Source organism: Rhamphochromis longiceps, unplaced genomic scaffold (genome assembly GCF_057381845.1).
Source record: "Rhamphochromis longiceps isolate RC_006_pf unplaced genomic scaffold, R_longiceps_female_GT1.1 unmapped_scaffold_4, whole genome shotgun sequence".
NCBI classification, from domain to species: Eukaryota; Metazoa; Chordata; class Actinopteri; order Cichliformes; family Cichlidae; genus Rhamphochromis; species Rhamphochromis longiceps.
In genome coordinates, this window is record NW_028187224.1 from 1,889,200 (window position 1) to 1,915,963 (window position 26,764).

General features: G+C 43.0%; 4 protein-coding genes across 4 annotated transcripts in view; 3 read left to right on the forward strand and 1 right to left on the reverse strand.

The window, feature by feature from the left end:
• LOC146640648 (protein NLRC3-like) overlaps positions 1–3,210 on the forward strand; it is a 47,951-nt gene extending 44,741 nt beyond the window's left edge. The window contains exons 9-10 of the mRNA XM_085400041.1: positions 2,480–2,526; positions 2,675–3,210. Of these exons, the coding sequence (XP_085256167.1) occupies positions 2,480–2,526; positions 2,675–3,210 (583 nt within the window). The remainder of the gene's footprint in view (positions 1–2,479; positions 2,527–2,674) is intronic.
• LOC146640647 (uncharacterized) overlaps positions 1–26,764 on the forward strand; it is a 126,267-nt gene that overhangs the window by 44,920 nt on the left and 54,583 nt on the right. The window contains exon 2 of the mRNA XM_085399917.1: positions 12,123–12,150. The gene's annotated coding sequence lies outside the window, so the exon portion shown is untranslated. The remainder of the gene's footprint in view (positions 1–12,122; positions 12,151–26,764) is intronic.
• The window catches only part of LOC146640649 (uncharacterized), a 108,495-nt gene continuing 92,501 nt past the window's right edge, over positions 10,771–26,764 (reverse strand). Inside the window, exon 5 of the mRNA XM_085399951.1 lies at positions 10,771–11,141. Within this exon, the coding sequence (XP_085256077.1) occupies positions 11,107–11,141 (35 nt within the window). The 3' untranslated portion in view covers positions 10,771–11,106. The remainder of the gene's footprint in view (positions 11,142–26,764) is intronic.
• Positions 12,081–26,111, forward strand: LOC146640650 (protein NLRC3-like). The gene is made up of 10 exons (XM_085400042.1): positions 12,081–12,150; positions 13,842–13,971; positions 14,227–14,328; positions 15,318–15,396; positions 15,558–15,744; positions 15,861–17,640; positions 18,553–18,726; positions 19,002–19,175; positions 25,378–25,424; positions 25,573–26,111. Exons 2-10 carry the CDS (start codon positions 13,853–13,855, stop codon positions 26,109–26,111), a joined length of 3,201 nt encoding a protein of 1,066 aa, XP_085256168.1. The 5' UTR covers positions 12,081–12,150; positions 13,842–13,852.

Here is a 26,764-nt window from a genome sequence, read left to right on the forward strand (position 1 = left end):
CTCCCTGTCATTGATGGCGCTCCATCTGTTGTTATTCCAACAAACCTCTTCCATGGCAAACCAACATTCTCAATGGCATCACACAGCTTGTAAATATCTGCTGAGCGGTGGTCTGGCCATGCATTGGAATTACTGTGAGCAGCTCCTCCATCACTTCAAAACTGTCATCAACACCACGGACATACATTGGGAGCTGGGCAGTGTCGGTGATGTCTGTGGTCTCATCAAGAGCGACTGAGTATACACTGAAACATTTGGCTTTCTCACACAGTTGGTCATAAATGTCACTTGACAGGTCAGAAATGCGATCTGCTGCGGTGTTGGCAGAAAGGCTGATGTTGCTAAACTGACCTTTCTTTCCCGGACAGACTATATTTGCAGCCTGCAATATGCACTTTTAGACAAATGCACCTTCTGTGAATGGCTTCCCTGCTTTAGCAATCATCTCACTAACCACGTGGCTCCGACTGCTGCATTATTCTCTTTGGTTGCTTTCTTGGAGAAATCTTGCTGCCTCAGTAGATCTGTTTTAAGACTGGCAACCCGGTTCGCTCTCTCGTCTCCCTGGTATTTTGCATCCAGCTCAGCATGTCTAGTTGTGTAATGACGTTTCAAATTGTATTCCTTGTGCAGCGCAACTTTCTCTGTGCAAATAAGACAGGTCGGGGTGCCCCTGTGTTCAACAAAGAAATATTGCATTTCCCACTTTTCCTGACGACACGAACACCGTGGCGTTTGCAGATGGTAGAAAGTGCAGGGATAGCGAGCGCAAAAAAGGCGATTGCTCACGGCGCCGGGCTGTTGTTACAGGAGAAAGAAGCGGAAATGACACCGTGACATATAACAAATAACATCAGCTGTTTCTGATGTTAGTTGTTTTGACTGCTTTTACATTATATTGAAATATATGTAATGTTCATGTTTGCTGCAATGCAAACGCAGTGATGCAAATAAAAACATCGAGCCACAAATTACGGTGCGACCCTATAATTAGTCCGGGTTACCGGGGACTGTTGTTGCCGATGAACAGGTGTCGCTATGTGACTGCAGACTAAATTGGGCTGCATTGAGTTCATGACTTTTCTTTTATCCCGCCGCCTACGCATCACTGTGAGAGTTAATATGAGATCTCTCTCTGTGGAAAAATAACTTTAAATCCCACTGACGTGTGTATAAATCTATATACGTATAATGTCCCGCTGGGCAGCAACTTAAAAAAACAACTTTTTTTGAAGTGTTGTGAACGCAGCGCGCTGGGGCGAATGTCGGCGTTTGCCCAATAGAAAGGAGGAAGCCAGCCAGGCACAGGAAAGAAAGAAACACTCCAGGGCAACGCTGCTGGAACTTTGACTCATTGAGAAATGTTTCCCTGCTTGCATCAAGCCCGGCTGGTGTCCCCTGAGATCCATATCCCACCCTGATTGGTGGGTTAATTCAGCTCCGCCCACAACACTGTAAAGTGTCATACATTATCAAACTAACATTACATTTTCATATTAAGGTGGGGCCAAAAACTATCGTCCTGCGGGCCGCAATTGGCCCTCGGGCCGCGAGTTTGAGACCCCTGGTGTAGGAGGACACCTACTCTGTGTCTGGTTAAGTATAAGAGCCCTTTGTTAGGGGGACCGCTGGACTCTTAGCACCAGCTTTGGGGTCACAGGGTCACATCTGGAACACACACACACACACACAGACACACACACACAGACACACACACACACACACACACACACACACACACACACACTATGCACAGACTGGTACTCTTTGTTCATACCTGTGTAAGACGTCATAATGAACTTGTGCATATTCATGTAAGCTCAATAAAGAGCAGTGTTACGAGGGAGCAGACGAGAGCGACTGAGGTCAAGTGAAGGAACGGCGCTGTCACAGTTCTCTCCCTCATCAATTGTCTGGTTCCAGCGGTGGGTCTGTGCTAGACGACCCATCACCAGCTTTTTCCACTGGTTACCAGTACGTGGTAGAATCCACTTCCAGATCTGGTTGTCTTTAAATCTGTGAATGGATTGGCTCCATCTTATCTCTCTTTAACAAAAGAATCCAAGTGGAGCCCTCAGGTCTGCAGATAAGCAGCTTCTGACCAGAACTAGACGTAAAAACAGAGGTGAGCTTTATCGATGGCTGCAGCCAAACTCTGGAACAGTCGCCCTTCACATCAGGTCGTCACCAACACTGGACATTTTTAAAAGCCGGTTGGAAACACATTTGTACTCTGTAGCTTTCAATCCTGACCAGTCTTTATAGTCATTACTGTGTATGTTTCCTATTTTCTCTCTACTCTGTGCAGCACTTTGGCTCAAGCTGTTTTTAAATGTGCTGATAAATAAATGTAGATTTCTTTGAATAAAACAGTGGAGCCGAGCTTTGAGCTCAGTGTGTAACAGTGTGTGTGTGAGAGCCATGTAATGTCCATGTGTGCATGCTGACTGTGCTGCTCTGACCCCCCTCCTCCTTTCAGGGTGGAGCCTGCTGGAGTCCGATGGTTGAGACCAGGTCTGAGGAAGTGTAAGTGTGTTTTTAATGGGATTCATGAAAACAAAGCAGCACACATTCAACCATCTTCATCATGTCAGGAGTCATCATCAAAGTGTCAATCAATGAACAGATGATGGATCAATAACTGCAGCTGGATTGTGTTTGTTCTCTCCATCAGATTCCTGTCAGCTCACAATCGACACAAACACAGTGAACACAAAGCTCCAACTGTCTGACAACAACAGGAAGGTGACACATGTGGAGGAGGTTCAGTCATATCCTGATCATCCAGACAGATTTGATGATTATCAGCTGCTGTGTAGAAATGGTCTGACTGGTCGCTGTTACTGGGAGGTCGAGTGGAGAGGAGACGTTTATATATCAGTGAGTTACAGAAGCATCAGAAGGAAAGGAGACAGTTATGACTGTGTGTTTGGACGCAATGATCAGTCCTGGAGGCTGAGCTGCTCTGATGATGGTCCTTGTTATGTCTGTCACAATTACAGATCAGCATCCATCTCCTCCTCCTCCTCCTCCTCCTCTGTCTCTAACAGAGCAGCAGTGTATGTGGACTGTCCTGCTGGCACTCTGTCCTTCTACAGAGTCTCCTCTGACACTCTGATCCACCTCCACACCTTCAACACCACATTCACTCAAACTCTTTATCCTGGGTTTTGGTTCTGCTCTCCTGGTGGCTCAGTGTCCCTGTGCTGAGTGGAGTGTAAAGAGTGTCTCCTGTTACAGAAACACTCTGACTGTTGAACAGATAGTTCAGTCTGTACATGTCTGTCTCTTTCACTCACAAACACGTTTTCAGATTCATGGATTCAATCAGTTGATGTTTGAAACTCTTCTAAATGATTCCTTGTAAACTTCTTCAGTCACAAACAAACAGGAAGTGATGTCACATGTGTTCCTGTCCACACAGCAGAATGAGTCTATTGCTGACAGTGATGTACAAACAGAGTGAGCATTTCTGAGGCCCAAAATAAACTGAGTAGTTCACTGAATGAACAATGGACTGTGAGCTCAGTTCCTTCATCATTAGTATGGATTATATATGTATATGTATTATATTAGTATCATATATATCAGGTGCTGCTGCTTTCAGTCATTGTGCAAATGTGCTGTTTGTAAGCTTGTAAAGCTGCAGTCAGCTGAGACTGAAGAAGTCACCTGATCAGTGAGCAAACGTTTCTGAAAACGTCCAGATGAACAGAATCAACCTTTTGGGATCAGCCAGCAATGCAGCATCATTGTTGTTCAGCTTCAGAGGTTTGCAGGAATGAACTGATGACCAGAAACAGCTGCAAAGTCCAAGAAAATACCAGCTGGAGTTCAGCTGCATTTGAAGAAGTCAAAGAAAAGTAAGGATGGCAAAGGGCGACGTTTTCTTCCAAAGAGCTGCAAACATGGTCGACGCCTCATTAGAAGAATCATCTGGACATTTGTGAGGAACTCTAACCAAGAAAGCAACGTCACACAGATCCAACAGACAGTTTCCATGACTGCAAGTGTTGAGTGGAAAAATGCTACATTGCATTATTGCATCCTCTCACCACAGGAGGCGCTGTTGGCACCACTGATTGCTGATCAGCTGTTCTCTGATGATCTGATTGATACTGTGAATAACGGGACTCACTGAACTCTGTGACACAGTGAAGATTACAGAGTTTAACTTCACCCTTTAAGACTGACCACAGAACCAAGTCCGCCAGAGCTTTTGTTATATTTTTACATGCTGTGGAGCCATTTGTGGGAGCATTTCAAGTTGCTATACATCAATACAACTGTTATAGCCCTAATTTTAATAATATGTATGCATTAAGTCCATAGTAACTACATAAACTGCAAAAAAAACCTCTGCTCATCCATCTCTGTGTGTATCAGGATACATTTGGTTCATAATACACAGAAAAATCAGAGTTATTACCTGTAATAAATGTGAAAGATTCCTGCAGTGATAACCAGGCAGGACTGAAACACATCCAAGCTGTCACCACGGTAACAGCACCGCCCATCCACAGGTGAGGGGAGGAGCAAAAAGAGGGACTTTGACCATTTTATACTAAAAACACTCAACTAATGTTTCTAATATGAAACAAATAAGCCCACATTAATGTGAGCGTTTATTAAATAATAATAATGATGATTTCCTCCTGATCTCATTTCCACAGCAGAGAAAACTGTGGTGTATATTGAGGTGGAGGGTGTGGTCTGTGGCTCAGGTGTAGAGTGAGGGTGGGGTGCACCACAGCAGCATGCTGGGACTGCTGAGGGTGGAGGAGGGAGTGATGATGACATCAGAGCTGCAGCACAGAGACCAGTGAACACACAGTCTGTTCATCTTTGCATAGATACAATATACAGCACAATATTGAATGACAGACACGCTGTGGGAGCTTCCACAGATACACTGACGTCAGCATCCAGAGTCCTCCTGCTGCTCCCCCCTCAGAGCCCCGTGATCAGCACCAACACATTCAGTTAGATGACAGAGTCCAGCTGCAGCTAGAATCAGCTCCCCTCTGTGAACAACAGCACAGCGTCAGTGTTTCACACTCAGTGAAAGGAGGAAACAGCAGAAGAACACCATGTGTGCTACGTTTCCCAGGACACACTACAAACTGCACAAATACAGAGCAGCACGTGGAAGGACCTGGAGCTGCATTTACAGAGCTGCAGACAGCGTGATGTCCTGTATGGACAGGTGGAAGGAACCAAGTCCTCAGCTGGAACACTCGTGTTTGTCCACAGACAGGAAACACAGCAGGAAACTTCCTCACAGAAGTGCAGCTCATGGATAACACACTTCCTGTCAGTCAGAATGAGGCTGCAGCCAAACACAGAAAGGTGTTTTTGTCCAGATGAGCCCAGAGAAGAAACACGAGTGTTCACAGACATCAGAAGCTCAGAGAGGTGAAACATGAGGTTGGAGTCCTCGTCAGCATCCAGAAGAGCTGCTGTGAAACCCTGAGTACTCATGACAGACTCTGATGGCACAAACACATCATGATTCAAACAGAAAGACAAACATGGAGCTCCTGATCCTCCTGCATGAGAACAAGCTGACATGAGCGCTGTGTCTGAGAGTGTCTCCCTGTCACAGTGACAATAACACAGCTGCTGCTCACAGTCATTAAACTGACCTGAGGTCAGCTGTGCTCCTTACATATGAACCATGTGACCTCACATCAGTGCTGTGGATGACTGTAGTCATAGAAGAGTAGAGCTGTAGCAGGTGGTGTGAGGAGGAGGTGGTGTATTCTAGTTAACGCAGTACTGAAACACTCCAGCAGAGGGCGCTGTTAAGTCCTTATTGTAACACAGTTACTGTGTGCAGTTAGACTTCATACATAATCTGCACTTATTTCCATCAGACATGCTGTCAGTAAATGATTGGTTTCTATTGATTCTACTTCCTGTTGACTCGTTTGATGACAGTGAAACAATCACAGCTGATTGTGTGATGATGTAAACTGTCACTGTTACATTCAGTGTGTGTGACATAATGTTAGTGCAGGCTGATAACAGCCTGGTTCTGTTAGAAACACATGAACGTGTCCATAGATCAGTGTGTGTTTAACATGAGAGCTTCAGCCCTGCTGATGTGTTAAATAAAGACATGCAGGAAAACTGATGAGACTCTGAAATAACTCTTTATATTTATAATGTAACTCTGCATCAAAAGAACAACAAAGGATCCCAGACAGGTTTCTGTGAACAAAGACCATTCTGATGTTTCTGTGTTTCTAACACTTTGACATTATTAGTAAACAGACTGCAGTGAGCAGCATTTATAAAGAGCTTCTATATAAAGATATGACAGCTGTTTGACAAGTTTATCACTCTGTGTTTGGACCTGATCAGTCCAGCTGTTTACTTGAAACATGTTCATTTACCTGTTCTGTTATATTCATGTTCTTGTCTCTGTTGAAAACACATTTTAATGTCCCTCAGATTTTTCTCCCAGATGAATAAATATAAAAATGACACAAACTGACTGCAGCTACTTTTTGTCCTTTCTGTCAAAAACCTTCATGTGACTCATGAGAGACACGTTTCAGCTGTTTGTGACAGATCAGAGGCCAACAAGTCATTTATAACACTTTCCATCATTGTTTAAAGTTCTCAGTGTTTCTGTGTTGCTGCGTATAGGATCTCCCAGCATCATCACTGTGCTGTCCAATCATTGTGTGCGAGGTTACCCTTATAGTGCGATGTGTGTTTGCACAAAGAGAAGCATGTGTGTCAAATATAAATAAGCACAGAACAGAAACAGCTGCTCGTTTCTTCTGTTTAGAGTCAAGTTAGTGTTTTGTGTCTTTGTTTGAGGCCTGATGTCGAGCAGAGGTGTGTGTAACTGCACTGCTCTGTTATATGTGTGAAGTGTGTGCTTCTCTTCAGCATCATCTTTGTCACTGCTGATTCCTTTGTGTCATCATGTGTTGAGAAGAGAGAACAGTTATAACGGAGGAGCAAAAGGAAGCCCTGAAATCTGCATCAACAAGGAAGTGTTGGCTCACCAGTGATCCCAGCAGAGCCACTGGTTTGGCTCCAGTTGTTCTAGATTCAATGATGTTGTTGCTACAGATACATGTCAGCATCTTTATTGAATTTAATATGAAGCAGAAATGGTGTCATTAGGAGAAGAAGAGGAGAACAAGTCCGGCGAGGAGGCAGCAGCTCTTAAAGATGAAACAGCAGCTCAGCCCTGAGCTCAGAGAGCTGCACATGAAAAAGCTCCTCAAGCAGATCCTGTCAGAGGTTTGTCATCAACAGGAGGAACTGTTCACATCATAGGATGAAGATGCTGTCAGCTGGATGAAGAAGGTTATTTAATGCAAACGTTCACACTGAAGTCAAATTGTTGTCGTGTTGAACAGATTCATGTACTGATCGTCTCCAGAATGTTAGAAGAGCTTCAATGAATCATTAGAAACAACTTACAGCTGCACAGCTGTGTCAAACACATCTGTGTGTCATTGTGGGATTGTTGTGTTTCTACATGTGACACACGTCTAAAACATGCACACAATCTGAACACAAACAGGGACTCATGTGTTCCCACAGCCAGATGCTGAGAGCCATTTCCTTGTAGTCCTGTGTCTACATACATGAACCATTAGATGTTATTGGAATGATTGTCAGCTCTGATAGTTTCATGTGTGTTTAGCTGGACGCTGTTTGATCCTCGACATGTTTAAAGGTGTCCAGTCCTGAGACACTGGGGCTGGAAACAGCTGTGATGTCATTGGACTGTCACACAGACAGAAGTGCATGAAGTGAGCAGCCGAGGAGCCGCTGATGTTTTGGATTCAACAGCATTTGAAAGGTCGACACAGACACATTTGCACACAGAAAGCTGAATCTGTCATATGCCACAGTGAACTCACTGTTCAGTGTTTTTCAGGAAGCTTCTTAACTGCCTCTGCTGCCAAACAAGCAGCTGATGTCCTTGAGAAGAAGCTGAAGAAGTCTTCAACAACAAATACAGGAAGTGGACTTTCAAATACTAGATTCACTTTAGACTCACAGAGAAATGACTCAACCAGCTGTGTTTGACTATATGAAAGGTCAGTGTGTGTCTGCACACAGACTGTTGTGTTGGACTGTTATTCAGTTGTCTGCTGAATGTTTTCAAATGTCTGCATCTCAGCTGTGATGAGGCTGGGGGTCATGGGAGGCCACCGTAGCAGCCTCTTCAACATCATGACATCATCATAAATGCTGCTGGACTGTCTGATGGGCTGACGGTGAAAAAGCCGTCGGGAAGGAAACAGAAGACATTTCAGAGGCTGCAGCAGATTTCTTTGATTCGGGGCCTTTTTCAGCTTTATTGGACAGAGCAGTGAAGATAAGTGACAGCAAAGCAGAGAGAAAGGGGGCGTGGCCCGGGTCAAAGCCAGGCCAGCTGCTCTCCACCTCGTGGTCACCTGCTCATCCTAGTGAGCTCCACCAGCAGCCCTTTCACACACTTTACACTGTCAAACACTGTGTGTGGACCTCAGCTAACAACAGGCTACATTTAAGTCTGGACTACATGCTTTTATATATTGTTTTTATTCCATCAGCAGCTCAACATCATGAGCAGCTTTGACATAAAGACATCAAACTCAAGCTGACTTTAAGCTACTTTTAATACAGGGGCTCAAAAACAACAACATCTTTATTATATATCAGGACACAAAGTCATTTCATCTCAAAGGGAAACAGCTTTATTTGGAATAACCAGCACTATCAACTGGTTTGGGATCTCCACCAGTTTCATGTCTTTGCAGCTTCTCCAACAAAGTTCCTGTAAAATCAGCATGTTTGTCTTTATTGGTTTGATAGTGATTGATTATTCAGTCCCAGTCTGCTGTCATCTAAAGAACAAAATGATGTTTGTATGAGTCACAAAGCTCCAGATGTTGTCGGCTTCACAAAGAAAACAAAGAACTTAAACACAAAGTGTTTGGAGCCAAAATGTTCCCAAGCTGCTCTTTTTGAAATGGCAGAGGTACAGTGGTGTCTAACAGCACACTGTGGAAGGCAAACATGTTATTGTTGGATGAAACTTCATGAATCCTTTGTAGATTTGAGCTGTTGGAGCCTTTCTTTTCTCTTCAGGTGTACAGATGCTGAGGAGGCAGGTGAAGCAGGTGGAGCTGTTGTGATGCTGGCAGAGGGTGTGTCTTAGTAACTCTGTGAGGCAGAACTGGATCCAACATTGTGGATGTGTTGATGTTGGAGCCATTAAGAGTCTCTGGCCACACTGTAGGATTTCCCTTTGATCCACTGTGGGGGCATTTTGGAGTCTGTCAGTGAAACTCTTCATGTTTGTGTTTGACTCCAGTTTATAGAAACAGAGAAATGTGTCATGCTTTTGTTCGGCCTCCACAAATACACACATTTGTTCATTGGTTGGACTTTTTGGAAGGAGACACATTGAAAACCATGTTAATGAGATCTTGTTGTTTCCTGTGGATCCGACACAGAGAGTGGACTTCAGACAGAAAGCGTGGAAGAGATTTTAGAGGCCGTGTGTGGCAACAGGAAGTTTCTGTGTGTTTGCTGATCTTACATGTGGAAAACAACACGTGATGTTTGTGAAGTTCTACAATGATCATTGTTCTCACAGCATTTTGAGTGGGAACAGTTCAAACTGGGAGTAGTGGGAGTTATTTACTGATTGAAACAAGCTGAATGTTTCTGTGACGATGAAGATCAGCAGCTCAGCTGATCAATGAACTGACATCTATCAGTCGTTTCATGAGATGAAGTCATCAGCAGACATTTGTTCTGACTGTGTGATGAATGTCAGAAGGTCAGGGCTCTGCTTTAGTCACTGCTTGATGATCATTGGCTCATTGTTGAATCCAGGGGCCCAGTCTGACCTCTGACCTTTGCTGCAGGTCTTCTGTGTTATCTCCACTTTCATGTCTGATCTTCTGCTGTATCGTCCAAAATAAACATCTGGATCATTTCCAACACTTCAGCAGATCTTTAGTTTGGGCAGTGCAGCACAGAATAACACATATTGTACTATACTGCCCACTTCCTGATCTTATTGGATCTGTGTGTGAGGTTGGTGAAGGAAACACATGTTTACTGAGTGAGTCGCTGCCATTAGGAACTAGTTTTTATATCACAGCCTGGAAATCACACAGGACCATTTCTGCAAGTGAAAAGTCGTCATTGGAGGAAAATCATTGTGTAGTTTGTGCGACTGAAGAATTGTCCCAACTACATGTGCTGCTGACCCTTGACCTTTTCTTTAGGTGCACAGAGGAGTCTGTGGGAACATCCAGAACTGAGGCATCTTGTGTACAAACGTGTTCAGACCAGATGTCAAATGATGTCAGATGTCATCCGTGAATGGATGCAACTGTGGATCGTTCCAATAAAATGAGGCAGTTTTGTAAGTACAAGCCCACTACAACCCATCATCAACATTTTAAATTACATTATACATCTTCACTGATATAAAGCACCACTATTTTAACCTGATTCACTTTTTCCACCCTAACAGTTCATTCCTCAAATCAAACAAGATATTTGACCCTAAAAAAATGCATCAACAAATAATTTTGTAATAAAATATTTATTCTTCAACTTTTACAAGTGAAATCAAACAAGTGTGTTTAAGAGTGAAACCAGAGTGGAAGCTGCTCATATAGAGTCCAACCCAGGCTAAAGTAAGCTGAGTAGAGCAGCACCATCAAAGTGTCGGCTCTCTGAACACGGTGCAAGATCGCCATCTGCAGGACTAAACTAGTTTTCCTCGCCCTCCTCGTCAACATCAAGATGATGTCATCGTACAGCAACTGATTCCCTGTCCGTCTGGAACAAAGCATTTACATTAAAAAAGACATTTACAGAAAATACAAACACCAACAACACATCTCATCATCACATGATATTTTATTATTTATTATATTATATATTTTTATTGTACCATCAACATCAACAAATACCAGCATATTTTCTTTGAGATTGAGTAGAGTGGACCTTTCCCTTGGTTCACTTCCTGCTCGCAGCATCAGCTGACCTCTGACTTCCTGGTTAAGGTCTCTCAGCGTTGACTGGAATATCAAATCGGACTCACACCATGTTCTTGTAATGTGGTCATGTCTGTCCGCTGTTTGAAGAGCATCTCTGGCCTAAACACAATAGGAAGAACAACAACACGGCAAAAACAACAACACATTTCCATATTAGATGAAGGGCACCGTAACTGGAAATGGTAACATTCATCTGATGCTGCTTTGGATTTATCTTCTGTTTTAGATCAACTTTGATCACTTCGAGCCATCTTAAGTCCGTTTGTTCTAACTTCTCACTAACATCTCGTATGATTTCAGATCCCTGCTGTTCCCCAGCTGCCCTGTAGGTTTGTGCTTTGACCTCCAGAGGGCGACAAATCAGCACAGACAGAGAGCTCCATTCAAACTTTGCTGCCATCAGGAATAATTCTTCAAATATAATCATCAGTGTTTGAGCAGTTATGATATCAGGGACAATCTAGACATGTGTGACAATACTGAACATGTCACATGACACACCTCAAACATCATGTGATCCACTCTCAGTCTGCACTTTCATTCATGACTTCAACAGGTTGAAATGAGCTTTGAAGAAACATTCAGTGAAATAAATCTTTCATGGATTCATGTGAGCAGCAGATGAACTTTGTACCAACAACATCTTCAATAACAGAGTCTGAATGAAGCTCAGGTGTTGATGCTGCTCACTGATTGGACGCTTGGTTTCAGCTCTGCTCTCAGTCTTTACTGCACAGGTGAAGGTAGAAAGTGTGACTGGATCTATAGACTGGAAACAGAGAAACATGCTGAACATTTGAAGCTTTGCAGCAGAAATGTTCATGTTACAAATACAGCAGAGCTGATCTGGGATCAGTGTGTTCACACCTGCAGCTACAACAAGGTTTCATGTCTCCACACGTCAGCATGTGAACTTTACTCTGACTCAGTCTGAGCAGTCAGACGGCATATTTTTAAAGTTAACACATCAGCACACACAGAGCTGAGCCCCTCCCACCTGTGCTGAGTTTCAGGTGGAGCCCCGCCTCCTTCCAGGAAGCAGCTCACCTGTGTGTCCGTGTTTAGTGTCCAGGTGTGGAGTGGAGCTTGTTGTTGGTGTGAAGAAACTGTAAGTTTGCTTTGTTTCCTCCTTTAACAGTTTGTCTTTAGGAACTTTACTGTTTGTTCAGCTCGTGTTTGATTTCTTCACACAACAAACTGTGTGTGTTTGTATTTCCGGTCTCTCCATTAAAGTCAGTGTGTAATGTTTCCTGGCTAACATCAGCTGTGTGCAGCTTAGTTCAGCACAAATCTGCCGCTCCATAGTTCACGGTAACGGACTCACAGCTGGACCAACGAGGCCGAGTGTGTCCGCCACTCTGAGCTACGTTCGTGTTTGTGTACTTGTAGTTTGTACTTTGAGTTCACTCAGAGCCCACAGAGGACGCAGCGTACGTGATGACGTCACAGCCCTTTACCTCCTTTACTGTCACTGTGATTAATATTTACACAGGAGACACCTGCAGAGCTCTGACGCTAAGCTAGCACACAGCATGCTAACACTAAGCTAACGCTAAGCTAACACTAAGCTAACGCTAAGCTAGCCAAGAACCCAGAGTGAGTTAAAGCTGAGTAAACACTGACCCCAGACCAGCACCGTGATAAAGTGAGCTGCTGCTGCTGAACTTGAACAGGTAACAAAGTGATGAGCAGTCAGGCTGCAGGTTTCTACCTGTTCATGTTTCTACAGTAGAATCACTTTGAAGTGTCTTTGTGCTGTTTCATCTTTGATTTGTGTTCATAAACACTCAGAGAAACATCACGTGACCTCATCAGGATCTGTGTTGGTGTGTGGGGCTGTACCTCAGCTTTATGTTGTTACATGCTCATTTGTTCATTTTAACATCAAAATAATGTTATGAGGAGTAATGAAGTAACGTACTCCATTACTTTTAATCAAAGTGTTCTGTGTAATATGTGTAATAATGACTGTTTTGAGTAATGACCAACACTGATCACAACAAAGAGGAAATGCCTCCAACATGCACAAACATTTGAGCCACAACATGCAGTTAATGTGCACAAATGTCTTTGATATGCTGCTCAGTGATGGTGGTGACTGTCAGAGCAGAGCTACTGAGAATCAATAAGTAATATCAATGATGGGATCAGAATCACTAAATTCTTCTCATCCCTGTCAGTATCATACATGTGCTGTATAATGTGATAAATGTAGAGGTGCTGGCTGTTCTCTCACTCTGCTGTTTAGCTGTAAAGGACGCCTCCCTGCCTTTGTCTCATTCATGACCTTTAATAGTCTCTTCTAACATGCAGAGATCTGTATGATCTGTTTCATAGAGTCTAACCAGCCTGTACAGGTAACAACAACAGTCACTGCATCACTGACACACAAACGTCATCTCTGTCAATAACAACATTCATACATGGAATAAAAACACATCAGTGGATCATTGCTGGAGCTGATGTTTGTGCTCCTGGTGCAAAGGCTCTCAGTTTCCTCCTTGAAATAACATCAGTGGTGGGTCAGCGACATGCTTTCTTTCCCTCTCAGGTTTAAATATCTGGGACTCTCCACCGTTTGGTTTTAGAGCTGAAGAAGCTTCTCAGATGAAACGTCTTCCAGAAACTTAAAGACGTCTCTTTTCTCTCCAAGCTCCTTAGATCACATGACCTGGATGACTGAACCTACAGACACATTGACCTGGTTTCATGGTCACATGACAGGTCAGAGGTCAGCGACTGTAACTCAGTTCCTCCTGTTAATGTGAACTCACTGAGTGTTTGTGGTTTACCTCTCAGACTGACTGAAGATGATGATGGAGGAAGAGGAGGACAGAGCAGAGTCTGCAGGGTCCAGCTGTCCGTCTGTGAGGAGTGACCGGTCCAGACCTGAACCTCCAGACTTCAGTGGTGAACCTGGAGCAACGAGGTCAGAGAGCTGAACTCACTGAGTAACAGAAATAATTCTGCACTGACATTATAATCAGTGTTGACTCTGGTTGATTGTCTGACTGTGTTTGTGAGCTGAGAGGAAATGAAAATGAGTTTGTAACAAAAATCAGTTTTGTCCAGTTTTCCTGTAAAAAGCTGAACTCTAATCTAAGAGGATGTTACTGACAGGAAACAGCTGCATTATCTGCAGTCTGTGTGATCACAGCTGCTTCAATCATGTTTGTGTCTGCAGAGGTCAGAGGTCACAGTCTGCAGGGTCCAGCTGTCCGTCTGTGAGGAGTGACCGGTCCAAAGGTCGACCTCCAGACTTCAGTGGTGAACCTGGAGCAACGAGGTCAGAGAGCTGTGATGACTCCTTTACATGTTTGTGTTTCCTGGATAAATATGACCTGAAACATCCTCAGATTGTTACAAAGATCCATTAAAAAGAAAACAATGAAAGAGAAAAGATCCAAATGTTCGACTTGGTCATTTGCTGTTTGAGGACAGTGATGCTCATATCTGTGGGGAAAGTGTGACCTGAGTGGGTTCATGTTTGTCTTTAAAGAACAGAGCTGCTCTGATTCTCTTTGTGTCTGATCTGTTAAACAGTCTGAGAGGTCACACAGAGACCCAGCAGCTAAAGCCTGGATCATACTGGCTGCTGTTACTCCATCAGGACAACACTGAACCACAGTGGTGTGGATGTAGTGGATAAATCCCACCATACTGATGCTCAGAGTTAACCACAGGGAACAAAACCAGATGTTACCTTCAGATTGTGACCTTTGGAGTGGACGATGCAGATTTCAATAGAGAATAAATGTTGTTTTTCAGCTGTGAAGAAAGAATCTAATTTTCTGAACTTAAGAATTTATGATGCTGGAAACAACATGGAGACTATAACACAACATTTCCACTGTGTTCATAGAATGAATGTAAAACTGTCAGACATTCATTAAATATGCAAAATGTCTACAGAAGCATCAGAGGGTCAGACGTGAAGCACTCAGTGATTTTGATCAAATGACTCATCAGTTATTGATCTGTACTACACTGATCTACCACGTTAGTAAAGCTGGTGTTCTGGTGGTGGAGGGAGACTCGGATCATGTTCTGGTTTTGGAGCAGTGATCTGCTGATGGTTCAGTTTGATGAGCTTCTTCAAAATCATCCCTGACATCACCACTGAAAGGACGTCCATGAAAACAGACTGAAAATTACTGATATGTTCACAATCTGAGAGTTTAAAACTTGACAGACTTGATTCAGATGAAGTTATTTGAGCAGAAACTCCTGGATCTTTATCCTGTGTGGATCTAATCCTTCATGGTTCCTCCACAGAGTGGACCAGCAGAGCTCAGAGGTTCCCAGTGGTCAGCCTGCCCAGCAGCATCAAACACAGCTGGACTCCATATTTATGGTCTGTACATGTACAACAACTACTGTTACATCTGTTCTGTTCACAGTCATCTCCATGCTGCTCTTTGTAGACCAGTGGATCGTCAGTGTGTCCAACATGGATCTGATGTTTGGCTCCATGATTTCAGTCTGATTGGCTCATTCATAAATATTCTGTTCCAGCTGCTGGAGGACAACATCATCACTTTTGTGAAGAACGAGCTGAAGAAGATCCAGAAGGTTCTGAGTCCAGATTACCCAGAATGCTTAGAGAGTCAGAGGAGCAGCAGCAGAGAGGCGTTTGTGAAGATCACAGTGGACTTCCTGAGGAGAATGAAGCAGGAGGAGCTGGCTGACCGTCTGCAGAGCAGTAAGAGGATTTAAACTTTTGGATAAATGAACATTTTCCAGAGATGGAAGATGGAGCAACATGTTTTAAAGATTAGTTCTTTTTGGAATTGAGTGTTTATTTTTCTTCTCATTCAGAACTTCAAGCTGCAGTTTGTCATCGTAACCTTAAATCCACCCTGAAGAAGAAGTTCCAGTGTGTGTTTGAGGGCATCGCTAAAGCAGGAAACCCAACCCTCCTGAATCAGATCTACACAGAGCTCTACATCACAGAGGGAGGGACTGCAGAGGTCAATGATGAACATGAGGTCAGACAGATTGAAACAGCATCCAGGAAACCAGACAGACCAGAAACAACAATCAGACAAGAAGACATCTTTAAAGCCTCACCTGGAAGAGATGAACCAATCAGAACAGTGCTGACAAAGGGAGTGGCTGGCATTGGGAAAACAGTCTTAACACAGAAATACAGCCTGGACTGGGCTGAAGACAAAGCCAACCAGGACATCCAGTTCATATTTCCATTCACTTTCAGAGAGCTGAATGTGCTGAAAGAGGAAAAGTTCAGCTTGGTGGGACTTGTTCATCACTTCTTTACTGAAACCAAAGAAGCAGGAATCTGCAGCTTTGAAGACTTCCAGGTTGTGTTCATCTTTGATGGTCTGGATGAGTGTCGACTTCCTCTGGACTTCCACAAAACTACAATCCTAACTGACCCTAGAAAGTCCACCTCAGTGGATGTGCTGCTGATAAACCTCATCAGGGGGAAACTGCTTCCCTCTGCTCGCCTCTGGATAACCACACGACCTGCAGCAGCCAATCAGATCCCTCCTGACTGTGTCGGCATGGTGACAGAGGTCAGAGGGTTCACTGACCCACAGGAGGAGGAGTACTTCAGGAAGAGATTCAGAGATGAGGAGCAGGCCAGCAGCATCATCTCCCACATCAAGACATCACGAAGCCTCCACATCATGTGTCACATCCCAGTCTTCTGCTGGATCACTGCTACAGTTCTGGAGGATGTGCTGGAAACCAGAGAGGGAGGACAGCTGCCCAACACCCTGACTGAGATGTACATCCACTTCCTGGTGGTTCAGGCCAAAGTGAAGAAGGTCAAGTATGATGGAGGAGCTGAGACAGATCCACACTGGAGTCCAGAGAGCAGGAAGATGATGGAGTCTCTGGGAAAACTGGCTTTTGATCAGCTGCAGAAAGGAAACCTGATCTTCTATGAATCAGACCTGACAGAGTGTGGCATCGATATCAGAGCAGCCTCAGTGTACTCAGGAGTGTTCACACAGATCTTTAAAGAGGAGAGAGGACTGTACCAGGACAAGGTGTTCTGCTTCATCCATCTGAGTGTTCAGGAGTTTCTGGCTGCTCTTCATGTCCATCTGACCTTCAGCAACTCTGGACTCAATCTGCTAGAAGAACAACAAACAACCTCCTGGTGGTTTAAACCATCTCTCCACCAGAGTGCTGTGAACAAGGCCTTACAGAGTCCAAATGGACACCTGGACTTGTTCCTCCGCTTCCTCCTGGGTCTTTCACTGCAGACCAATCAGACTCTCCTACGAGGTCTGCTGACACAGACAGGAAGTAGCTCACAGACCAATCAGGAAACAGTCCAGTACATCAAGGAGAAGCTCAGTGAGAATCTGTCTGCAGAGAAAAGCATCAATCTGATCCACTGTCTGAATGAACTGGATGATCGTTCTCTAGTGGAGGAGATCCAACAGTCCCTGAGATCAGGAAGTCTCTCCACAGATGAACTGTCTCCTGCTCAGTGGTCAGCTCTGGTCTTCATCTTACTGTCATCAGAAGAAGATCTGGATGTGTTTGACCTGAAGAAATACTCTGCTTCAGAGGAGGCTCTTCTGAGGCTGCTGCCAGTGGTCAAAGCCTCCAACAAAGCTCTGTGAGTAAATCTGTGATCATGTTTATTTTTAAAATGTTGATTAAAAGTGGTCATAGATTTCTTCCATGACAGATCCATGTCCTAAAACCATGAGACAGCGTAGTTGTATAGTATAAAAGAAAAAAGGAGAACTTTTGACCACAATATTGTAACTTGAATGAACTTTTGATACAGCCTTTAAACATAAAATTATGAACAGAATCGGTGACAAAGGGCAGCCCTGGTGGAGCCCATCACCCACCGGACTTATTACTATCCAACGTATTGCCGGCTATGCCAACCAAGCTCTTGCAATGGTTGTAAAAGGATCGAATGGCCATAAAATGTTTCTCAGTTTTATTATTTTCAGTCACATCTGTTTTTGATTATTAACTGAATATTTAAAAATTCAGGCTTTTTATGTTATATAAAACATCATATTTTCTTATGATGTCTTGTATTGATTCTGAAGGAATAGTTTTCATCAGTATTGCAGATACCAGACTGAATTTTACTTTGTATTGGATCAGGAAGGAAATCAGTGGCATCACACATCACTTACAGCAACTTCAGTACCACTCCATTTTAATAAACTGGGGGGAGGTGCACCAAGATTCAGTATGAGATAAAGAATTATTTTTAACTGTAAGGTTGGAGAAATCTGTTGTTGGAAATTGGAAGAACAGGTCATCTTAAAAATCACTGCATTGTAGTTTTATTCAGGCCCCTTCAATCTGTGATCGCTGTTGCTTTGCATTGTAAATGCTACTATTACAAAAGTCACAAATATTAGTGTATGTGTGTGTTGTTGGGTAATAAACCAAAAGAACAGAATCTACCAGCACCTCACTGATTTCTGCTTAAAAACAATAAAAAAGCAATAAAGCTCTGATTTGTTTGGTTGATCTTGTCTCCCTTCCACCTTGATTTCAGACTGAGTGGCTGTAACCTGTCAGACAGAAGCTGTGAAGCTCTGTCCTCAGTCCTGAGCTCCCAGTCCTCCCGTCTGACAGAGCTGGACCTGGGTAACAACAACCTGCAGGATTCAGGAGTGAAGCTTCTGTCTGCTGGGATAAAGAGTCAATACTGCAAACTGGAAACGCTGAGGTCAGATCAAGCAATATCGATTTTTTTTTCATCAGTTAACATCATTTAATCAATTTCATTTGGAAAAAATTAACATTGTGTATATGTTTTGTTTTTTTAATGAATCCATGCAAGTCACAGTAAACTGCCACATTTGTCTTTTGTAACATGAGGCAATAAGGATTCCAGCATGTCCTGAAACAGTGTTGAAGTATTGTAAATATAGTAGCTCCTCATGGCACCATGAATATACTGTAACACAAGTGTTTCATGTCTTCTTGTCATCCTTTCTTCAGACTGAGTGGCTGTAACCTGTCAGACAGAAGCTGTGAAGCTCTGTCCTCAGTCCTGAGCTCCCAGTCCTCCCATCTGACAGAGCTGGATCTGGGTAACAACAACCTGCAGGATTCAGGACTGAAGCTTCTATTTTCTGCAGTGGAGAGTCCAAAGTGTACACTTGGGATTCTCAGGTCAGGATTCAGTCTTTTCTGATGATGATTTAAAACCTGAGTCAGGTCGATAAATGGCTTACTCATTTACAACAGACATGATTTGTTAAATCACCTTATATATGTGTGCTTAAGTTCTGTGCTGCTCTGATTTATTGCCTGTGCTGTCTTTCAGTTCAGCTTTGTCGAGCCTCTGGTAGGATTTCTTTTACATGACCTGTGTAAAAACAAAACAGTAAACACATTAAGCTGAAGTAAGATGCACAATTTGAAAAATGGGGCACAAAAAATGTTGCTGCTTTCTGGAAAGTGCGTCTAAGAAGACCCAATGGAGAAAGTGAAGAGAAAAATCAAAGATTAAGAAGAAGAAAATGGCAGAGGCAGTTTCTCTTGGACTGCCTGCAGATGGGGCGAGACTCTAGAAACAGGGATGATTGGAGAAAATGTAAAGAGGCCATAGGATAAACCAGGAGATGAATACTCTGGTGTTCTGGGGATAGTGGGAGTGAGAGGGAGAGATGCCAGTAAATGATTTCAAGGATAAATTTCAGAGAATCAGAGCTAAGAAACCAAAGCAAGTGGGGAACTACAAACATGTGGACAGACTCATAATTAGGCCAAAGACACATTAAAGCAATTATTACAGGTTTAGAAACAGGGATGGATATGAAGGAGCTTAGCATGAATTTGCATTGAGGAAAGAATAGCAACGAGCATCAGAGGAAACAGTTAGGAAAACTAAAAGGATGTACTGGCAGGAATACTGCAGTACTTTAGGAAGAACTACACCAGTTAAGAATGTGTGGAGTACTGTTAAGAACATGAATGCAAACAGGAAACAACAGCAGTTTTTGTAAAGTAAATTCAAACTCCTTCATTAAATGCAGCTGGTTGAGTGAAAACAATGGAGAATGATTGTGTTACGTTGTTTATTCTCTATAGAAATGGAGCAGCAGGAGTGCATGCATAGCTGGACGTGGGCTGTATATACATGCGTGTATCTGTGTTGTCTGTGAGCAGAGAAAACAAAGCGCTGGAAATGTCCAGTGTATCATAAGCCAGCCAGTCCTGTTACTGCAATTCACTTCTTCACCAGAAAGTGTCACCATCAGGCTTCAACAGCAGTTTCCAGTATTAATAGTGTTAATAAGCTCCAGGTAGTATGGATGGGAAAATGTAGAGATGCTGGACAAACAATATGATCAAATCCACAGTGGGAATAATTGAAGTGATGACGGCAGGTGTAGAGAACAAAAATGAATCATATTGAAATGTTAAATCAGGAAAATCCTGGAGAAGAGGATAGTTCTAATGTTCAGTTTGTAATGTTGAATTCAACACAGCTCTTAAATGCATAAAAATGACTTCACCTGACGTCAGACTGAACAATCGGATTAGCTACTGATATTGATTTAACCCTTTAAGACTTACCATAGAACCAAGTCCGCCAGAGCTTATATTATATTTTTACAGGCTGTAGAGCCATTTTTGGGAGCATTTCAAGTTGCTATACATCAATACAACCATTACAGCCTAAATTTTAATAATATGTATGTATTAAGTGCATAGTCATTACATAAATTGCAAAAAAGTGCAATAAACTACAAAAAAATTGAAAATCGTTTTTGTTTTTTTAACATATATTTCTAGTTAGAGAAATTTAAGAGGCTTATCCCTCAAAACTGTAAATACAAAAAAGTTGCACAAAATAGTTTCCCACCACAGGAAATTTATTATGAGTGCCTTCATAGTTTTATTTTTGAAATACACCAATTTTTATATACTGCAGGAAAAACGAAAATAAATATTATACTGCAAATTTGCAAAATAACAGCATATGCATCAAAATAAACTATTTCCATCACTGCAATATGAGTCCTAAGCATATGTGGAAGAAAACTGTAACCTAGGACAAGCTGATGGCATAAGATGTAAATACAACTCCTCAGGTTTCATATGCAAAAAAAAATTATTGCGCTAGCTCACGTGGTTACAGTGCTACCGGGATTTTAAAATAGTTGGCAAAACGGAGTGTGCCCACTCTGACCAGTTTTAAAGGGTTAAAGCAAGAAAATATGGTATTAGCATTAGCTGCCAATTCCTATTCACCTAAAATTAGCATTACCTGCTAATGGCAGTCTACTTAGCATTAACTCCTCACTAATGTACTGCTAATTCACATCAAATTATCTTTAGCTTTAGCATTAGCTGCTAGCTTCAGCCTACCTAGCACTAGCTGCTCACATTGTTAAAAGGGAAGAGAAACCGATATTAGCATTAGCTGGTAATAATTATTCACCCTTAATTAGAATTAGCCACTAATGGCAGCATACTTAGCATTAACTCCTCGCATCGTTATAATGCAAATGATGCTAACTTGCATTAAATTAGACTGCTGTTATTAGCTAATGCTATTTAGCAGTAGCTGCTCCCATTGCTATAAAGCAAAGGAAAACAATATGAGCATTAGGTTCTAATGCGTATTTGCCTTAAATTAGATGTAGGTGCTAATGGCGGCCTACTTAGCATTAGCAGCTCAGATGTTGTAATGCTAGGTAAAAAGAGTGTTAGCATTAGCCGTTCACATTATTATAAAGTTAAGGGAAATAGTGTTAGCATTAGCTGCTCACATTGTTAAAAAGTGTTAGCATTAGTGCATAATGCTAATTCACATAAAATTAGCATTAGTTAATAACGTCAGCCTGCATTAGCAGATAATGTTGACCTTGGCCCACTGGAAAAGTTAAGAACTAAAGATTTAGGAGTGTTTCTCGATAGCTCTTTCTCATTTGAGAAACAAATGAATTCTGTTATTAAAACCAGCTGTAAGGTTTATATTGTTGATTGATGCTTAGAAATATTTACTCATATATGCTTAGAGTTGTATAATCGATTGCATGATGATAGAGGTTTGATCCTGAGTAGTCTGTAAAGACTCTGTGTGCCTTCCAGAGTGCTCTGGCATGCACACACCACTTGGGGCCATGAGAGAGGTCGTACCCTCTCTTACTGATTTATGGTGTAGGACAGGGGTCTCAAACTCAATTTAGCTGGGGGCCGCTGCAGGCAGAGTCTGGGTGAGGCTGGGCCGCATTAGGTTTTCCACAAGAAAGACATGGTTAAAAAATTCCAATCCAACAAATTAAGAATTAATAAGAAAATAAATCAATCTGTAATACATAAATAAAATAATAATAAGATATTTTTAGTCAGTGAACTTGTGTGTTTTTCTTTCAGTCTTCTATATCTGCTGTATTTAGATTGAAATGTCTGTATTAACAGTTCTATAACCTTCTTCTGAACATGAATGGAACACTGGAGAAAATGAACTGTTCTTCTGAACATGGCTTCTCTTGCCTACTCCTTGCTGCTAGAGACCTGGCAGCGTTTCCTCTCGCATAGCCGAGCCAGATTTGGCCTGAGGGAGGAAGCAGTTGCGACCCTCAGTATGTCTTGAAGATGATCATCCATAAGTCTGGACCTGTACTTAGACTTATTGAAGTTCAAAGTGGAGAAGAGCTTTTGGCACAAGTATGTGCTACCAAAAAGGCACATGGTCCGCTTGAACATTCGGGAAAGCCGAGGTAAACTAGGGCTCAATTCTCTCAAAAATTGTCCAAGCTTGTCTGCTTTTCCACTCACCTCCCTGAACTTTGCTTTGAGTTCAGAGTTGCACTGCAGCTCAATGAGCTCCATTTGAAGCACAGAAGGGGCATCTTGCACATCAAAGGAGAAGGGGTCCGCAAAAATGTGAAAGGTGGCTCTGTGTGTCTTGAAGTCAGCAAATCTGTGATCAAATTCCTCCTGTAGCCTCAAAATGACATCAACATACTCGTCAGCACTGAATGGTGTGCCTGCATCCACGAGTGCCTTGCATGCTGGGAAATGGCAAAGGTTTGTCTGAGAGAGCTGAGCTTTCCAGAGCGCCAGTTTTGTGGAGAATGCTCTCACGTTGTCATAGGCAGCACTGACAAGTTGCCCCTGGCCTTGTAACGTCTTGTTCAGTACATTAAGCTCATGTGTCATATCAACAAGAAAAGCTGAGTCCATGAGCCATTTGGGATCAGCACAGGAACACTAACTCCATCCTTCTCCATGAAGGCTTCACTTCTGCTCTCAACTCAAAAAGTCTCTTTATAGCATTTCCCACTTTTCCTGAAATTGTCGGTGCTCATCACCAACCTTTCTCTTCACCGCAGGCTTTGAAAAAGACATGTTTGGGGCTATGTGACATTTATAATTCTACTTGGTGTCACTGTCGCATTGAAGTTTCAATCAAGCGTTTAGCCGACGGACGGGGAACGTCTCAACGCGTAGAGAACGTCATTTCTGCTTCTTTTTCTTGCAACCGTAGCACGGCGATCGGCAGATAAAAAGCCGGTAGCAGTCTCCTTTGTTTTTACGCTCGATGTTCATGTCTTTCATGACGACACGAACACCGTGGCGTTTGCAGATGGTAGAAAGTGCAGGGATAGCGAGCGCAAAAAAGGCGACTGCTCACGGCGCCGGGCTGTTGTTACAGGAGAAAGAAGCGGAAATGACACCGTGACATATAACAAATAACATCAGCTGTTTCTGATGTTAGTTGTTTTGACTGCTTTTACATTATATTGAAATATATGTAATGTTCATGTTTGCTGCAATGCAAACGCAGTGATGCAAATAAAAACATGGAGCCACAAATTACGGTGCGACCCTATAATTAGTCCGGGTTACCGGGGACTGTTGTTGCCGATGAACAGGTGTCGCTATGTGACTGCAGACTAAATTGGGCTGCATTGAGTTCATGACTTTTCTTTTATCCCGCCGCCTACGCATCACTGTGAGAGTTAATATGAGATCTCTCTCTGTGGAAAAATAACTTTAAATCCCACTGACGTGTGTATAAATCTATATACGTATAATGTCCCGCTGGGCAGCAACTTAAAAAAACAACTTTTTTTGAAGTGTTGTGAACGCAGCGCGCTGGGGCGAATGTCGGCGTTTGCCCAATAGAAAGGAGGAAGCCAGCCAGGCACAGGAAAGAAAGAAACACTCCAGGGCAACGCTGCTGGAACTTTGACTCATTGAGAAATGTTTCCCTGCTTGCATCAAGCCCGGCTGGTGTCCCCTGAGATCCATATCCCACCCTGATTGGTGGGTTAATTCAGCTCCGCCCACAACACTGTAAAGTGTCATACATTATCAAACTAACATTACATTTTCATATTAAGGTGGGGCCAAAAACTATCGTCCTGCGGGCCGCAATTGGCCCGCGGGCCACGAGTTTGAGACCCCTGGTGTAGGAGGACACCTGCTCTGTGTCTGGTTAAGTATAAGAGCCCTTTGTTAGGGGGACCGCTGGACTCTTAGCACCAGCTTTGGGGTCACAGGGTCACATCTGGAACACACACACAGACAGACACACACACACACACACACACACACAGACAGACAGACAGACAGACAGACAGACAGACAGACACACACACACACACACACACACACACACTATGCACAGACTGGTACTCTTTGTTCATACCTGTGTAAGACGTCATAATGAACTTGTGCATATTCATGTAAGCTCAATAAAGAGCAGTGTTACGAGGGAGCAGACGAGAGCGACTGAGGTCAAGTGAAGGAACGGCGCTGTCACAGTTCTCTCCCTCATCAATTGTCTGGTTCCAGCGGTGGGTCTGTGCTAGACGACCCATCACCAGCTTTTTCCACTGGTTACCAGTACGTGGTAGAATCCACTTCCAGATCTGGTTGTCTTTAAATCTGTGAATGGATTGGCTCCATCTTATCTCTCTTTAACAAAAGAATCCAAGTGGAGCCCTCAGGTCTGCAGATAAGCAGCTTCTGACCAGAACTAGACGTAAAAACAGAGGTGAGCTTTATCGATGGCTGCAGCCAAACTCTGGAACAGTCGCCCTTCACATCAGGTCGTCACCAACACTGGACATTTTTAAAAGCCGGTTGGAAACACATTTGTACTCTGTAGCTTTCAATCCTGACCAGTCTTTATAGTCATTACTGTGTATGTTTCCTATTTTCTCTCTACTCTGTGCAGCACTTTGGCTCAAGCTGTTTTTAAATGTGCTGATAAATAAATGTAGATTTCTTTGAATAAAACAGTGGAGCCGAGCTTTGAGCTCAGTGTGTAACAGTGTGTGTGTGAGAGCCATGTAATGTCCATGTGTGCATGCTGACTGTGCTGCTCTGACCCCCCTCCTCCTTTCAGGGTGGAGCCTGCTGGAGTCCGATGGTTGAGACCAGGTCTGAGGAAGTGTAAGTGTGTTTTTAATGGGATTCATGAAAACAAAGCAGCACACATTCAACCATCTTCATCATGTCAGGAGTCATCATCAAAGTGTCAATCAATGAACAGATGATGGATCAATAACTGCAGCTGGATTGTGTTTGTTCTCTCCATCAGATTCCTGTCAACTCACAATCGACACAAACACAGTGAACACAAAGCTCCAACTGTCTGACAACAACAGGAAGGTGACACATGTGAAGGAGGTTCAGTCATATCCTGATCATCCAGACAGATTTGATGGTTTTTATCCTCAGCTGCTGTGTAGAAATGGTCTGACTGGTCGCTGTTACTGGGAGGTCGAGTGGAGAGGAAGCGTTTATATATCAGTGAGTTACAGAAGCATCAGAAGGAAAGGAGGCAGTGACTGTGTGTTTGGATACAATGATCAGTCCTGGAGTCTGTTCTGCTCTGATAATGGTCCTCAGTCTGTCTGGCACAATAGCAGACTAACATCCATCTCCTCCTCCTCCTCCTCCTCCTCTGTCTCTAACAGAGCAGCAGTGTATGTGGACTGTCCTGCTGGCACTCTGTCCTTCTACAGAGTCTCCTCTGACACTCTGATCCACCTCCACACCTTCAACACCACATTCACTCAAACTCTTTATCCTGGGTTTAGAGTCTTCTCTCCTGGTGCCTCAGTGTCCCTGTGCTGAGTGGAGTGTAAAGAGTGTCTCCTGTTACAGAAACACTCTGACTGTTGAACAGATAGTTCAGTCTGTACATGTCTGTCTCTTTCACTCACAAACACGTTTTCAGATTCATGGATTCAATCAGTTGATATTTGAAACTCTTCTAAATGATTCCTTGTAAACTTCTTCAGTCACCAACAAACAGGAAGTGATGTCACATGTGTTCCTGTCCACACAGCAGAATGAGTCTATTGCTGACAGTGATGTACAAACAGAGTGAGCATTTCTGAGGCCCAAAATAAACTGAGTAGTTCACTGAATGAACAATGGACTGTGAGCTCAGTTCCTTCATCATTAGTATGGATTATATATGTATATGTATTATATTAGTATCATATATATCAGGTGCTGCTGCTTTCAGTCATTGTGCAAATGTGCTGTTTGTAAGCTTGTAAAGCTGCAGTCAGCTGAGACTGAAGAAGTCACCTGATCAGTGAGCAAACGTTTCTGAAAACGTCCAGATGAACAGAATCAACCTTTTGGGATCAGCCAGCAATGCAGCATCATTGTTGTTCAGCTTCAGAGGTTTGCAGGAATGAACTGATGACCAGAAACAGCTGCAAAGTCCAAGAAAATACCAGCTGGAGTTCAGCTGCATTTGAAGAAGTCAAAGAAAA